This window comes from Oncorhynchus nerka, linkage group LG3, assembly GCF_034236695.1.
Source record: "Oncorhynchus nerka isolate Pitt River linkage group LG3, Oner_Uvic_2.0, whole genome shotgun sequence".
NCBI lineage: Eukaryota > Metazoa > Chordata > Actinopteri > Salmoniformes > Salmonidae > Oncorhynchus > Oncorhynchus nerka.
In genome coordinates, this window is record NC_088398.1 from 57,230,231 (window position 1) to 57,244,471 (window position 14,241).

Below are 14,241 nucleotides of genomic sequence, written 5' to 3' on the forward strand. Positions count from 1 at the left end.
CATCAAACCACACAGTCATGGGCACTAGCAATTCTTAATGAGCTTTGATAAAAAACAAGGCCAAATCAAGAAGTGCTGTAGCCCTTTAAAAGCGCCAAATTAGTAATGATTTCAAAGAGACACTGTCTTGTCAATCAGTAACACTTTTTATTTTGTAAACCTTTTGTAACACAATAGAATAGTTTAAATGATCCGAAATAAGCATATACAGTACCAGTCAGTTTGGACACAAGGTTTTTTTCGTCTTTGTTTTACTATTTTCTACATTGTAGAAAAATAGTGAAGACATCAAAACTATGAAATAACACATATGGAATCATGTAGTAACCAAAAAAGTGTTAAACAAATCAAAATATATTTTATATTTGAGATTCTTCAAAGTAGCCACCCTTTGCCTTGATGACAGCTTTACAAACTCTTGGCATTCGCTCAACCAGCTTCATAAAGTAGTCACCTGGAATGCATTTCAATTAACGGGTGGGCCATGTTAAACGTTCATTTGTGGAATTTCTTTCCTTCTTAATGCGTTTGAGCCAATTAGTTGTGCTGTGACACGGTAGGGGTGATATACAGAAAATAGCCCTATTTGGTAAAAGACCAAGTCCATATTATGGCAAGAACAGCTCAAATAAGCAAAGAGAAACGACAGTCCATCATTACTTTAAGACATGAAAGTCAGTCAATACGGAAGATTTCAAGAACTTTGAAAGTTTCTTCAAATGCATTCGCAAAAATTATCAAGCGCTATGATGAAACTGTCTCTTATGAGGACCGCCACAGGAAAGGACCACCCAGAGTTACCCCTGCTGCAGAGGATAAATTCATTAGAGTTACCAGCCTCAGAAATTGCAGCCCAAATAAATGCTTCACAGAGTTCAAGTAACAGACATCACAATATCAATGTTCAGAGGAGACTGCGTGAATCAGGCCTTTATGGTCGAATTGCTGCAAAGAAACCACTACTAAAGGACACCACTAAGAACAAGAGACTTGCTTGCTTCAACAGGACAATGACCCAACACACCCACATACCATGTAAGGGTTATTTGACCAAGAAGGAGAGTGATGGAATGCTGCATCAGATGACCTAGCCGCACAATCACCCGACTTCAACCCAATTCAGATGGTTTGGGATGAGTTGGACTGCAGAGTGAAGGAAAAGCAGCCAACAATCCTTCAAGACTTTTGGGAAAACATTTGAGGTGAAGCTGGTTGAGAGAATGCCAAGAGTGTGCAAAGCTGTCATCAAAGCAAAGGGTGGCTACTTTGAAGAATCTCAAATCTCAAATATATTTTGATTTGTTTAACACTTTCTTGGTTATTTTCATAGTTTTGATGTCTCACTATTGTTCTACAATGTAGAAAATAATCAAAATAGGGAAAAACCCTTGAATGAGTACTGAAGGAGGAGCAGTGTTGCTTATGAATATGTATCTTAAAGAATATACTATGTTTACTACTTATAGGATGTTTATTGATGGTTGACACTTGATTCTTCGAAGGTATTAAAAGAATAAAGTAACTACAAAGTAACAGTAAATAACTTCCTAACAGATGGTATGCGAATGCTGTATTATTTTCAGGGCTTTAAAAAATATCAAGACAATTCTGGCTGAGCAACAATGATACAAAACCACTCTCAGTGCATTGAATAAAAGTAAAGACATTTTTAACATAACACATTAATAGTCTGGGAGGCTCTAGTTTACAAGCCCCCATTTTAGGAATGCACTGATTTGTCATTTCTCCCCTGCCCATAATAACATAGCAGGTGTTCCTCACTTCAGTTTGGTGACGGCTTGCGACTGTTTATTTTTAAACCCATTCCACTTTAGTGGACAATTCCGGTGGAATACCGGGCAGAAGCAATCTTGGGCCACCAGGTGTTAGGTGCGCTACCCCCCACCCCCCACCCCTGACCCTAGGGACAGGTGCAGGCCAGGGAGAGAGGGGGTAAGGTTTGGGGGAATGGTGGAGGTGGGGATCCTGTTGGAGTAAGGTGCTGTAGGATGCCAGGGGAGAGGACTGATGACAGCTGAGGGAGTGAGCCTTTCTCTGGCTCTGCCTCCATGCAGCCATGGGGTCAGGGAAAGCGGGTGAGCAGGGGGCGGAGGGTGAAGGGTGGAGGTATTTCTTCAGTATCGTATTTACGAGGCCCTTGTAATGGGTGAGGGTGGGGTTAATGCCCCAGCCGGCCTTTTCGGACTGATATAGACAAGAGGAAGGAGATAGAATTCGCTCTGTTGGTCCTGCCTAGTTACTGGCATCGGCAGCTGAGGCTCCTACCCCTAATACCTCGCACATCTCCCAGACATGGAGGACACCCAAAGCTCAGTGGTCATTCTGACCCCCACCCTTGCCTTGCGACCCCATATGGGATCATTCAAAAGGAGCTGGCCAATCCTCCCCTGCCTCCCCTGGTCTAGTCATGGGTGACTATGGCCCTGGTCCAAAAGTAGTGCACTATAAAGGGGTATCATTTGGGTCATAACCCTAGTCTTGGTTCTGGGTTCCCAGATTACTTGCCTACCCCTGTCCACCCTCTTAACTTTCATCCCCAGAAGACAGATCATTGAGGTGGATCATTACCCCATTCACAGGCTATCAAAATGTACCGATGAAACTCTCTTCCATTGCAGCAAGTGTCTAAAACATGCATTACTCTATCTGGACACCATTACATTTTTATTTTTTATTTACTATGTGTGTTAGTGTGTTTTTTATCTTCAAAGATAAACTAATAGTCTACAATAAAGATAAAGGACACAGTTTGTGAAGTCCATACAAACATAATATCATAAAAATCTAGTTGAAATAGACATTTGCACATACTGGTAGCCTAGACCTACTTGTGTGACCCACTCCCACATTTCCCCCATCATCCCTTCAGGTCAACTGTAGGAAGTGCCATGCCCCTGTCATTAGGTCAGCTACAAATAGAAACGGTTCCTTTTTTAAAACTGAGGTCTTCTGATTGATTTCTACCAAGTAGAGTGATTGCCTACACATAATATAATTTTGACAACACATGAAGCATGACTGAGTGAGGAGCTGATTTCACTGTCATTAATCATAGAGAGATATAAGATGTGTCACCGAATGTGGGATTGTATGTCTCTGACTGTGTGTGCGTGTTTGTGTGTGTGCGTGAGAGAGGGGGGAGTAGGCATTTACATTCCGGTTTTACATTTCGTCTCAAGACATGAAAATAGCCTAGGCTATACTAGAAGTGATAACATAACAGGGGCAGTGACATCAGATATAGACCACATTAGAAGTAGTCATATCCCTGATTTGTTATTCTCTACTTGGGCCTATTTGACTCTATTCTCTATCATATGTAGTTTTAAAAATTAAGGTTTGGTGAAGCCCATGAAAGAAATCCACCCTTGGCTGGTCAAAAAGTTATATTCTATTCCCACTTATTGTAATGCTTTCTATTCTATTCTATTTATATTCTGTTCATCAAGTAGCCTTGACTATAGGGAAAATACACGAATGAGAAAACGGTCAGAGATAAACAAATGTGCCTCTCACTGCATGCATATAAACCACACCTGACTGGAAGAATAGAAAGCTACATTTTATTAACATTGAAAACTGAACCACCTTATAGCCCCCATAGATACATTTCCTCATAACGAGAGACACGAGAAAGAAAATGCGCGATGTTGTGTGTCATCACACACACAAGACTGGTGCATTCCTTGGCTCAGCCGATATAAAACAGTGGCTGTAAAAATTAGGCTATCGTTACCGGGCGGCGGCCCTTTAGGCTACCGGGTAACCCCGGAGGACCTCACTCAACGCTTCCCATGTTTTTATTTTTTCCACAGCTAGCATCGTTTTAAATAAACATCTTCTGACGCTCATCCTCGGCCGCGACTTACATGGGGTGTCCCTATTCCATGTATAGAACAGCCCCCCACGCCTCTCCTGGTGCTGTCCAATCCCGTCCCTTGGGCTGCTTTGACGAGGGTACTTTGTAAAATATACTCATATATATACGCCCAGATGCTCCCTTCATGCTCCGAGTCTTCTCCAAGCTTACGCGGGAACTGTCTGAATTATCGGTGAAGTAGCTAACTAACTTACTCTCTGCTAAAATGGCACCCAAGAAGGACGCTAAGGCGGCACCCGCCAAGAAAGCCGAACCTGCAAAGGCAGCCGCACCTGCTCCCGCACCCGAGCCTGATGTGGTAGCTGCTCCCCCTGCACTTGACTTGTCCAAAGTCAAGGTAACTATGTTCTTTCTGCCTTACCCTGCCTCCCCTAGCCTATGCCCTGCATCCTCCCGCTATCACATAGGGTACTTTGTCTGTCTGCAAAATAAAAATGTTGATTATGCTATTCTTTCATGAGTCCCAGTGTAATTTAAATATTTACATTTACTAGGCTTTATTTGTTACTATGCCTCTTTATAGTCTCTCCGTTGCATATGTGTGATGTAGCCGGTGTTTGGCCTGGTCGTTCGTTGGGAGTGTGTTTTTCTGAAGCTACAGTATGGTATGGTTGCCAGTGAAGGGCCATTATCACTACATGCTTGATGCTACAATCATATGGGCCTAGACTACATATCATATGGGAATGTAAATCCCTACTAAATTGAAATATACAAATTGATAAACAATATATTTGAGTGCTGTTAGGATATTGTAGGCAAATATTACTTATTAGGCTACCTATTTCAACCTATGGAGTTACCACAGTTTTGAAATAGTTTAATTAACTTGAACAAAGTAAGCATACTCTTGTATTTTGACAAATAATTATGTTGGGATTATTTTGTCATGTTTTCCATAATGTATTCTATGGCAAATGTTTAGAGTGCTCTCTGAGACGGACCTAATTCTGAAGCAGGATTAAAAATGTTGAGACAGAACCTCGGACAGCTCCGGAGACGCGGTGCTCTCGCTCATCTAAGCCACGCCCTATGCCCCACGGCTCCCCTGATAGGCTGTACGAGTTTGTAACAAGGTGAAATGGCAATGGAATTTGTCACCAAATGTGGACATGTTCAAGTATCTAAAGATGGACCTCAAAGACCGAGTACCATCATAACAGTATAGCTGTGGAGCTAATTTTGTTTCGAGGATTTGTAGGGGTAATATTTCTTAGCTGATGGGAGCATAACTCTTTAACATTTTTTAAACTTGCTTTCCACTGGGCCACGCTTGTTGAATGAACGTTGTTTCCACATCATTTCAACGAAATGACTTTGAACCCATGTGGAATCGATTTATGTCTTTGCAGAGTGGGATATGTGGTGTTTTTGTTGGATTAGTCCAATTTATAATCCAATTGACTGTGTTATTTTCAAGCAAAATCCAATTGTCAAAATAACCTACAATACATTCAGTATTGTTTAAGCAGCAATACAAGATTAAGAGATGCATATTAGGCTATATATCCCTTTTGCAGTTAGTCATTTGCAAAATTATTGTCAAATGTTTTTCTACATTGTAAGGAGTCAAAGGAAAATCTACTGGTACATAATCACTTGAAAATGTTATGTGTTTGATCTTAAGGTAGTGAGCCTAGTGTGTATAGCCTAGGCCTACTCCAACAGCCCAATAGCAGATGGCCTCACATTTTAGACAGTATGAGACCTAAAGTAAAACTGGGAGACTATTGCAGACGGGTACCCGAAAACTCCATCCCCTTCTTATGGCACTCTGTTTCATTGGTGTGTGAGATGGACTGTAAAATAGTAAGGAGATGACCCAAGCCCCCTGTAAGTCAGGAAGTGGAGTTGAGTAAAGTGGAGTTAGCCTACTACACTGGTATTCTTGCGATACCAAGACTCTCGTTCCAGAATCAGGTTTAGGAGAGAAACTGTTCTGGGGAGATATAGAAAGGCTGTAGTCAAGGCTACTCATCAATTTCCCTAGACAGTATAATAGGAGGGTTTAAGTCCATAGAAAGTCTCAGATCTGATATAGCAGACAGTGTAATTGTGCCGAGATGGTATTACTACACTGGCTGTAAATGTTCCAAAGTGGGCCCCCACTTTCTTTCAATGTTCTGATTGTTTTTCTCTGCTTTCCTCTATAGGTGGAGTTCACTCCCGACCAGCATGAGGGTATGTTCACTAAACCATATTACTAAGGGGCAGTTTAAAAGGCATGTTAAATGATCTATTGAAAGTGTTTCTTAGGCCAATACTATAAGCTAAATATGTGTCTTGAAAATCGGCCATATTACTATTACTGTAAAAAAATAAAAAATCATCTGATATCGCTGTCACTGCTGTAAAACGTTATCACTATCACTGCTGTAAAAGAGATCACTAACACTGCACTTTCGCAGACCTGGGTTAAAATACTATTTGAAATAATTTCAAATACTTTTTCTGAGCGTGCCTGGCAGAATGGACCAATAGAATAATTCCAGAACCGCAAACCTCGCTCACCTTGCACTCCAGGCAGGCTAGAGCAAAGATTTCAAATAGTATTTGAACCCAGGGCTGTACCTCTGACAGCTAATAAAACCCACTATAATAAATCCACTTTAGGTCTTTTTACATAGTATTTATCCAACATGGATTAGCTGCCACTGATTTCTATCTCAATGTTACTTTTCCTACACCTGGACTAAGTAGTGTTTAAAAATATAACAAATACCAAACAAAATGCAATAGTAATATTTTGACTAGGCTTACTTTTGATCTGAATAACCCAAAGAACTTGTAACATTAAACAACCTCGGGAGGGTATTTACAACTTAATATTTCCTATAGAGGTGAATGTTCTCAAATGACATGCACCTGCAGCCAATCTCAATACATTTTCCAAAATTTCAATGGTCAAGCCTCTAAGGTTCTCAGGACACAGTTCACCCCTCTATATGAATGTAAAAACATTATGGCTACATTAACACTGGGCAAAAAAAGCCTGATATATTATATAAACAAACAACAAAACTATTCAATGAAATTCATGGTATCTGATATCTGTTTGGACCACAGATTACGGCACCACAGATTAGGGCACCACTTGACCCGTTATAAACTGTCACAATGAGTGACCTGTCATAACATAAGGCTAGTTGCAGTCAACTGACCAAATCGCCCCCTAGTGGCCTCATGGGTGGAATGTTATAAATATTTGTAATAATTTCATAATTAATTAACATTATTATTATTTTAAACGCTGAATATCCGGTGTTTCTATGTTAATTGGTTTTGTGATATTAAAGTATTCTGTGATGTACAGTACCAGTCAAAAGTTCCAGAGTGTGCAAAGCTGGCATCAAGGGAAAGGGTGGCTACTTTGAACAATCTCAAATATAAAATATATTTTGATTTGTCACTTTTTAGCTTACTACCTGATTCCATATGTGTTATTGCATAGTTTTGATGTCTTCACTATTATTCTACAATGTAGAAAATAGTCCAAATAAAGAAAAACCCTTGAATGAGTAGGTGTGTCCAAACTCTTGATTGGTACTGTATATCAAATCAAATCAAATAAAGTGTCATATTGGGATGCAAACTCAAAATTTAATACATTTCAACTCTATATCTGACATGGTACAGGTATGCTCTTTTTTAAAGCCAATAACCATGTGTTAAGCCCACCTTGATTTAGCTCAAAGCAGTAAAATGTTTTAAAGTTGTCAAGCAATATGGAACAGTTTTTTTTAAAAATCCATAGGCCTAATAACACATGTAGGATTTCCAATTGTTTTATTCCATTCTCATTGACATTCTAAATGTCAAAGACTTAAATGCATTCTGTCTCATATTGTCACCCTTTGATAAAGCTGAGCTCATTACCAAAGGATGCCAACTGAGATCCTTTTTAACTCCTAAATTCGGAAATCCATAGTTGCTTCGCCCTCATGTTGGTGCTAGCAAGCTAGCAAGCGCGCTAGGTAGTGCTAGATATCAACAGCCAATCCAGTAGGGGCTGGAAACTATAGTGAGCTTCGATTGGTCAATAGTAACACGATGTTGTGGAATATTTGCATAAAGTTCAACTTTGGTCACCGCACCCTGTTCACGTCCATAGTCAGCAGGCGATAGCGCAGTCATCGCCCTGGCTGGTTGTTGGTTACGCTACTGTCAGCATTCTCTTGGTTTACTCAGTCCATTCACAGCATTGCCTTATAAAGAAGCGAGGCTCATATTCTCTCTTCAGTATCGATTCCAAGTTGGTCCCGTCCTGTGCGGCCCGCAAGAAATAGAGAGAAAGAGACAGCTGGGGCTCGCGCGGAGCAGGAAATCACAATATAACTATTAATCTTTCAACGGAACACTTTCAATCGAGTTCCATCACAAGCCCATATAAATGTAAATTTCCATCATAAGCCCATATAAATGTTTAGGCTAGGTAGGTAACTCTTGTTATCTTCTCCCGGTGCTGGTGTTGTCTCTCCCCATTGCACGTGTGCAATTGTTAGTGAGCAGTGGTGTAAAATACTTAAGTAATAATACTTTAAAGTACTACTTAAGTCGTTTTTGGGGGAAATCTGTACTTTACTTTTACTATTGATATTTTTGGCAACTTTTACATTATACTTCACTACATTCCTAAAGAAAAGAATGTACTTTTTACTCCATACATATTCCCTGACAACCAAAAGTACATTTTGACAGGAAAACGGTCCAATTCACACACTTATCAAAAGAATATCCCTTGTCATCCCTACTGCCTCTGACCTGGCAGACTCACTAAACACAAATGCTTCCTTTGTAAATTATGTCTGCATGTTGGAGTGTGCCCCTGGCTATCCATCAATAACAAAAACAAGACAATTGTGCAATCTGGTTTGCTTAATATAAGGAATATGAAATGATTTATACTTTCACTTTCGATACCTAATGACATTTTAGCAATTACATTTACTTTTGATGCTTAAGTATATTTAAAACGAAATACTTTTAGACTTTTACTCAAGTAGTATTTTATTGGGTGACTTTCACTTTTACTTGAGTCAATTTCTATTAAAGCCTTACTTTTACTCAAGTATGACAATATAATATTTTTTCCACCACTGTTAGTGAGGATGAAGAGTGAAGTGCGCACCCCACCTAGTAGATAAGTGCAACAGCTTGCTGCTGCGCAAGTGCGCATGTGCTGACACAGAAAGCAGCCCTACAAAGATATTTCTCTCCATTTACCTAGATCCATTCTCAAACATTACCTGCTCTGCTTGATTGAAATGATATATTTGGCCAGGTATCCCTTGTAAAAGAGGTATTCTGACCTCAATGGGACTTCCTGGATAATTACAGGTTAAGTCAAATATAAACAGGAGGCAATTCTACATCAAGATACAATAATAAAAAGGATAGGACGAAACTCTCATCATTGATTTGAGATATTTACAATAATCCCTGCAAAAACACCAAAGACCAAATGGTCTGCATGTTTGTTTCATAGATCTCTTGGTTTGTTATAATAGCTTCTGTTGGCCTCTAGCCCAGGTACTCTGAGGATAATAAAACTTTCTCTCTCTCTCTCTCTCTCCCTCTCCCTCTCTCTCTCTCTCTCTCTCTCTCTCTCTCTCTCTCTCTCTCTCATCTCACCTCACCACACCACAGACTACAAGGAGGCTTTCGGTCTCTTTGACAGGGTGGGTGACTCGAAGGTGGCTTACAACCAGGTCGCTGATATCATGCGCGCCCTGGGACAGAACCCCACCAACAAGGAGGTGCGCAAAGTCCTGGGCAACCCCTCCGATGAAGGTAAGACACACACATATACAAAACGTAAATGGATAAAAGGACTCACAAGTGCAGGCATACACACACGCACACGCACACACACACATACACAAACGGATACAAGGACACACACGTTTGTCCTTATATAGCAGACTAGGGAAGAGAACATGTCCTTCAGTAAGTAACCACACCATAGAGATAGATAGAAGACAAAATACGGTTTTGGTATGGGCTGCGCCATTGAGGACTTCCACCATTTTGAAGTAGTCAACTGAGTAGGACTTCCTATGGGTTAGGAAAGGATCATATAATTCAACCGAGGTTATCAGGAGGGATCAGCCAATGAATTATACTCGTGAGCAAACATTCCACAACTGCAGGTGGCAGTAAATCGCCAACCTTGGCTTTATACCTGTTCAAACAACATACTTCGGAGGTAGTATGCACCGTTTCAGTTTGTTTGCCAACTCATAGAAGTAGTAGAAGGAGAAAGCTGACTACCGTTGCTGCTCGTGCTCTCACAGACGCCATAATGGGACAGATATAACGATGCGATGTCTATCATAGTTAATGGACTAGGCATTTGTCAGATCCATTTGATAGCACATTGTAACAATTCAGCACCTGTCATGATGGACAGATCCCTCCATCGGTGCTGTGAAGCCTGAGTAGGTGCAGAAGGTCTTTGAAGTAGGGTTACAATACCTGCCAGTGTGAAACGTGATATACCTTTATGTTATTTCACTATGTATGTACAGTATCTTTTTAAATATTTTTTTTACCATTATTTAACTAGGCAAGTTGGTTAAGAACAAATTCCTATTTTCAATGATGGCCTAGGAACAGTGGGTTAAGTGCCTTGATCAAGGGCAGAACGACAGATTTTTACCTTGTCAGCTCAGGGATTCGATCTTGCAACCTTTCGGTTACGAGTCCAACGCTCTAATCACTAGGCTACCTGCCGCCCCATCTATGTTTGTACTTATATTTTGACGCACGCACGCACGCACGCACGCACGCACGCACACACACACACACACACACACACACACACACACACACACACACACACACACACACACACACACACACACACACACACACACAGAGTTTAGTCTCAATGGTATAACTGCTAGTAGTGTATTGTATGATGTGGACCAGGGTGAAGTTGCCCACACACTGATCTGGAGTCAGTTTGTCATATTCCCCACTAATGTTTACGGTTAGGATAGGGGGAGAAAAAGCTGATCCAAGGTCTGTACCTAGGCGAAACTTCACCCCGGAGCGTACTGTATACTTATAGTGCATTTCCTCTCACTCTGGCTGCACACAGACATGGCCGCCAAGAGATTGGAGTTCGAGGCCTTCCTTCCCATGCTCCAGCACATTGTCAACGACCCAAACAAGGGAACCTTCGATGACTACGTTGAGGGTCTGCGCGTCTTTGACAAGGAGGGCAACGGCACCGTGATGGGAGCTGAGCTGCGTATTGTTCTTGGAACACTGGGTGAGTGGCTGCCTTGGTTTAGTTGTAACATGAAGTGTGTGTGTATGAGTGCATGCGTTCCTGTCTGCGTATATTATATGACACCAGACCAGCTGGTGACCTGACCTCTCTCACCTCTCCCTCCCTCTAGGTGAGAAGATGAGCGAGGCTGAGATTGATGGCCTCATGCAAGGACAGGAGGACGAGAACGGCAGTATTAACTTCGAGGGTAAGCTTTCAAGTCTTCCAAGTATTAGGTCACATCCCAAATGGCACCCTATTACATATAGGGAGACATTTTCGTAGTGCCAAACCAATGTCAAACAATTACCATAAACCTCATTATAATCTGGCAGCGTGATTTGATACTTCTCTTCAACAATATGCATTATAAGTCGGTGACTTCCCACTGGGCACAGACGTCAGTTCAACGTCTAGTTTTGATTTCAGTTTTTGTGTCAAAACAAGCAAGTATAGTGTAAAGCAGTGATCATCAACTGGATTCAGCCGTGGGATGATTTGTTCTTTCATGGAAGGTCAGGGGGCCTGAACATAATGACAAATCATTTGTAGACTGCAAATTGACTGGAAGAAGTTCAAACAGATATATTATTTGACTAAAACATTATCATTTCAAACTTTGCATACATTTGTATACGATCACATTGATTCTATATTATGTGTGGGAATACTTTGGAAGATATTTCCTAAATTAAAATCACTTGGAGCTGATTTGCTGGTGTTTTTACAGTCTTTAATGTCCAACAAGTAAAAAAAAATATATATATATATTTTACTTGTTGGATATCTATATATATATATATCTATATATATGCCCTTACTCACTCCTCTGTTACAATCTTTTTTATTTCCCCTGTGACCACCTCCTAACCCTCCCTCCTCACCCCTCTACCCCCCACCCCTCCTTTGCCTCCCCTCACTCCTCCCTCCTCCTCAACCCTGCAGCCTTTGTCAAGCACATCATGTCTATTTAAGGATCCTCCAGCTGCAGTGGCTAACGAGGAAGCTAACGTGTTATCTGCAGACCCAACGGTGTCAGGACATCCACTGCCCCACGGTTCTTCACCACCATCTGATAAAGAGACAGGGGGGAAATGGACTATGAGATGTAATTTTTGTTGTTAGTTTCATTCTTTTTCTTTTGGTCTGACTCCGACCTCCGACTCTGCTCTCTATTTTCCTCCATTGGAAGCTGTCCTTTTTTCTCTCCAGCCAACCGTCAGATGCTCTTGTTGTCTTGTCCCCTGGTATGCCTCTCCACCGTGGGTCGGTGAGGGAAAAGAGGTAGGGATGACTCACTGAAACGTTGCAGTAGTTAAGCTAAACCTTCCATCACTTACTTACTGCCTGGATTGGGCCAGTAGAGGTGACTGGCTTTGCTCAAGACTCGCCATCAAAACTCACTCTCCCTATCTATCCCCTCAGTCTTCATTTATTTATCTCCTCTGCCATTTCACATAATAAACTTTTCAAAAACCCTCTGGTGTCGCAGCTCTTATTCTTTGCTCTGTGGGAGAGTGCAGACAGTGAGGTTATGTCCCAAATGGTACCCTATTCCATATATAGTACACTACTTTTGACCAGTACCCAATAGGCTGCCCTTTGGGATGCATCTTGAGTGTAGCTACAGGGTAGAGGTTAAAACAGACCAACACTGATGGTGGCCTAGCAGCCAAAACATTTGTTTTCTTGTTGCATCTCAAATAATGAGATTTAAAAAACATGTGTCACTCTCTTTTTTTAAGTATGGGTCCTGCACTTTAGAGGGGGGTAACCAAGGTTATTATATAATTTCTTTTTTTTAATATTCCTATTTATTTCTATTAGTTTAAAGATTTTTATTTGAAATTCAGTTTTAGATCCACTTTACTAGATTTTGTTTAGTTAAAGTTTTACAAAAAAAAATTATATTTCATTTTTTATATGATTTAGTTTCAGAAAGAAGCCTAAGGCTAGGAGCCGTTTATGTTTTGTATAGTGTTTGTGTTTTTTGGGATGTCATTTCTTGCCACTGTGGGGCAGTAATGCATAAGGTGATGGGTCAGGTCATAGGTTCGGTTTAAAGATACAGTCGTCGAGATAATGTAGATCAGGGGTTCTCAAACCTCTCCCCAGAGACCCCCAGCCGTTCCATGTATTTAAACTATTCCACAGGTAGCATACCTGATTCAAAATGTCACCTAATCATCAAGAGCTTGACTGGGTGAATCAGGTTGGTTTGTTCAGGGTTATAACAAAATTGTGAAACATCTGGGGGTCCCAGAGGAGAGGATTGAGAACCACTGATGTAGATGCACAAGTTAACAGTAGTAGTGGGTCAATTTCCACAACAACCAGAAGCGTTGAAGTGCGAGACTAAACTTCTCCACAGTTTTGGTCCCGTAGCTACCATGTTGTAGCAGCATGAAGCGCAGATATTATGTGTGAATGTGTGATAGCAGTCTTGCATCTGCTCATTTCAATGGACGTGTTCGAGCTGATCCTTTTTGTCAAGTCGGTGGACCCTTTCGAAGTTTGTTGCATTCTGGAGATAAAAAACAGGTAGACTGTCACGCCCTAGTCTTAGTATTTTGTGTTTTCTTTATTATTTTGGTCAGGCCAGGGTGTGACATGGGTTATTTATGTGGTGTGTTTTGTCTTGGGGTTTTTGTAGGTTATGGGATTGTGGTATAGTAGAGTTGTCTAGGTAAGTCTATGGTTGCCTGGAGTGGTTCTCAATCAGAGGCAGGTGTTTATCGTTGTCTCTGATTGGGAACCATATTTAGGCAGCCATATTCTTTGAGTGTTTCGTAGGTGATTGTTCCTGTCTCTGTGTTTGTTTGCACCAGATAGGGCTGTTTTGGTTTTTCGCGGTACGTTTTTGTATTGTTCGGTATTATCTTTATTAAAGACGTATCAAGATAACCACGCTGCATTTTGGTCCTCCTCTCTTTTGACACAAGAAAACCGTAACAAGACTGAATGAACTTTACAAAAAAGCGTGATCAAAACTCATGAAGTTTTGTCTGAGGTCGACTGGAGGTTTCTGCAGCTGCTCTTCGCCAACGTCGTCCTGCAGCCATCG

At 41.0% G+C, this 14,241-nt stretch overlaps 1 protein-coding gene across 1 annotated transcript; it reads left to right on the top strand.

The window, feature by feature from the left end:
- Positions 1 to 4,024: 4,024 nt before the first annotated feature.
- Positions 4,025 to 12,655, top strand: LOC115111289 (myosin light chain 1, skeletal muscle isoform-like). The gene is made up of 6 exons (XM_029637205.2): positions 4,025 to 4,238; positions 6,055 to 6,082; positions 9,548 to 9,691; positions 11,004 to 11,177; positions 11,308 to 11,385; positions 12,123 to 12,655. Exons 1-6 carry the CDS (start codon positions 4,107 to 4,109, stop codon positions 12,149 to 12,151), a joined length of 585 nt encoding a protein of 194 aa, XP_029493065.1. The 5' UTR covers positions 4,025 to 4,106; the 3' UTR covers positions 12,152 to 12,655.
- Positions 12,656 to 14,241: the final 1,586 nt, after the last annotated feature.

Excerpts from the sequence above, each read along its gene's own strand:
- LOC115111289 (XM_029637205.2), top strand. The coding sequence starts at position 4,107 with ATGGCACCCAAGAAGGACGCTAAGGCGGCACCCGCCAAGAAAGCCGAA. Across the intron at positions 4,239-6,054 it reads TTGACTTGTCCAAAGTCAAG|GTGGAGTTCACTCCCGACCA; the intron begins GTAACTATGTTC and ends TTTCCTCTATAG. Across the intron at positions 11,386-12,122 it reads CGGCAGTATTAACTTCGAGG|CCTTTGTCAAGCACATCATG; the intron begins GTAAGCTTTCAA and ends TCAACCCTGCAG.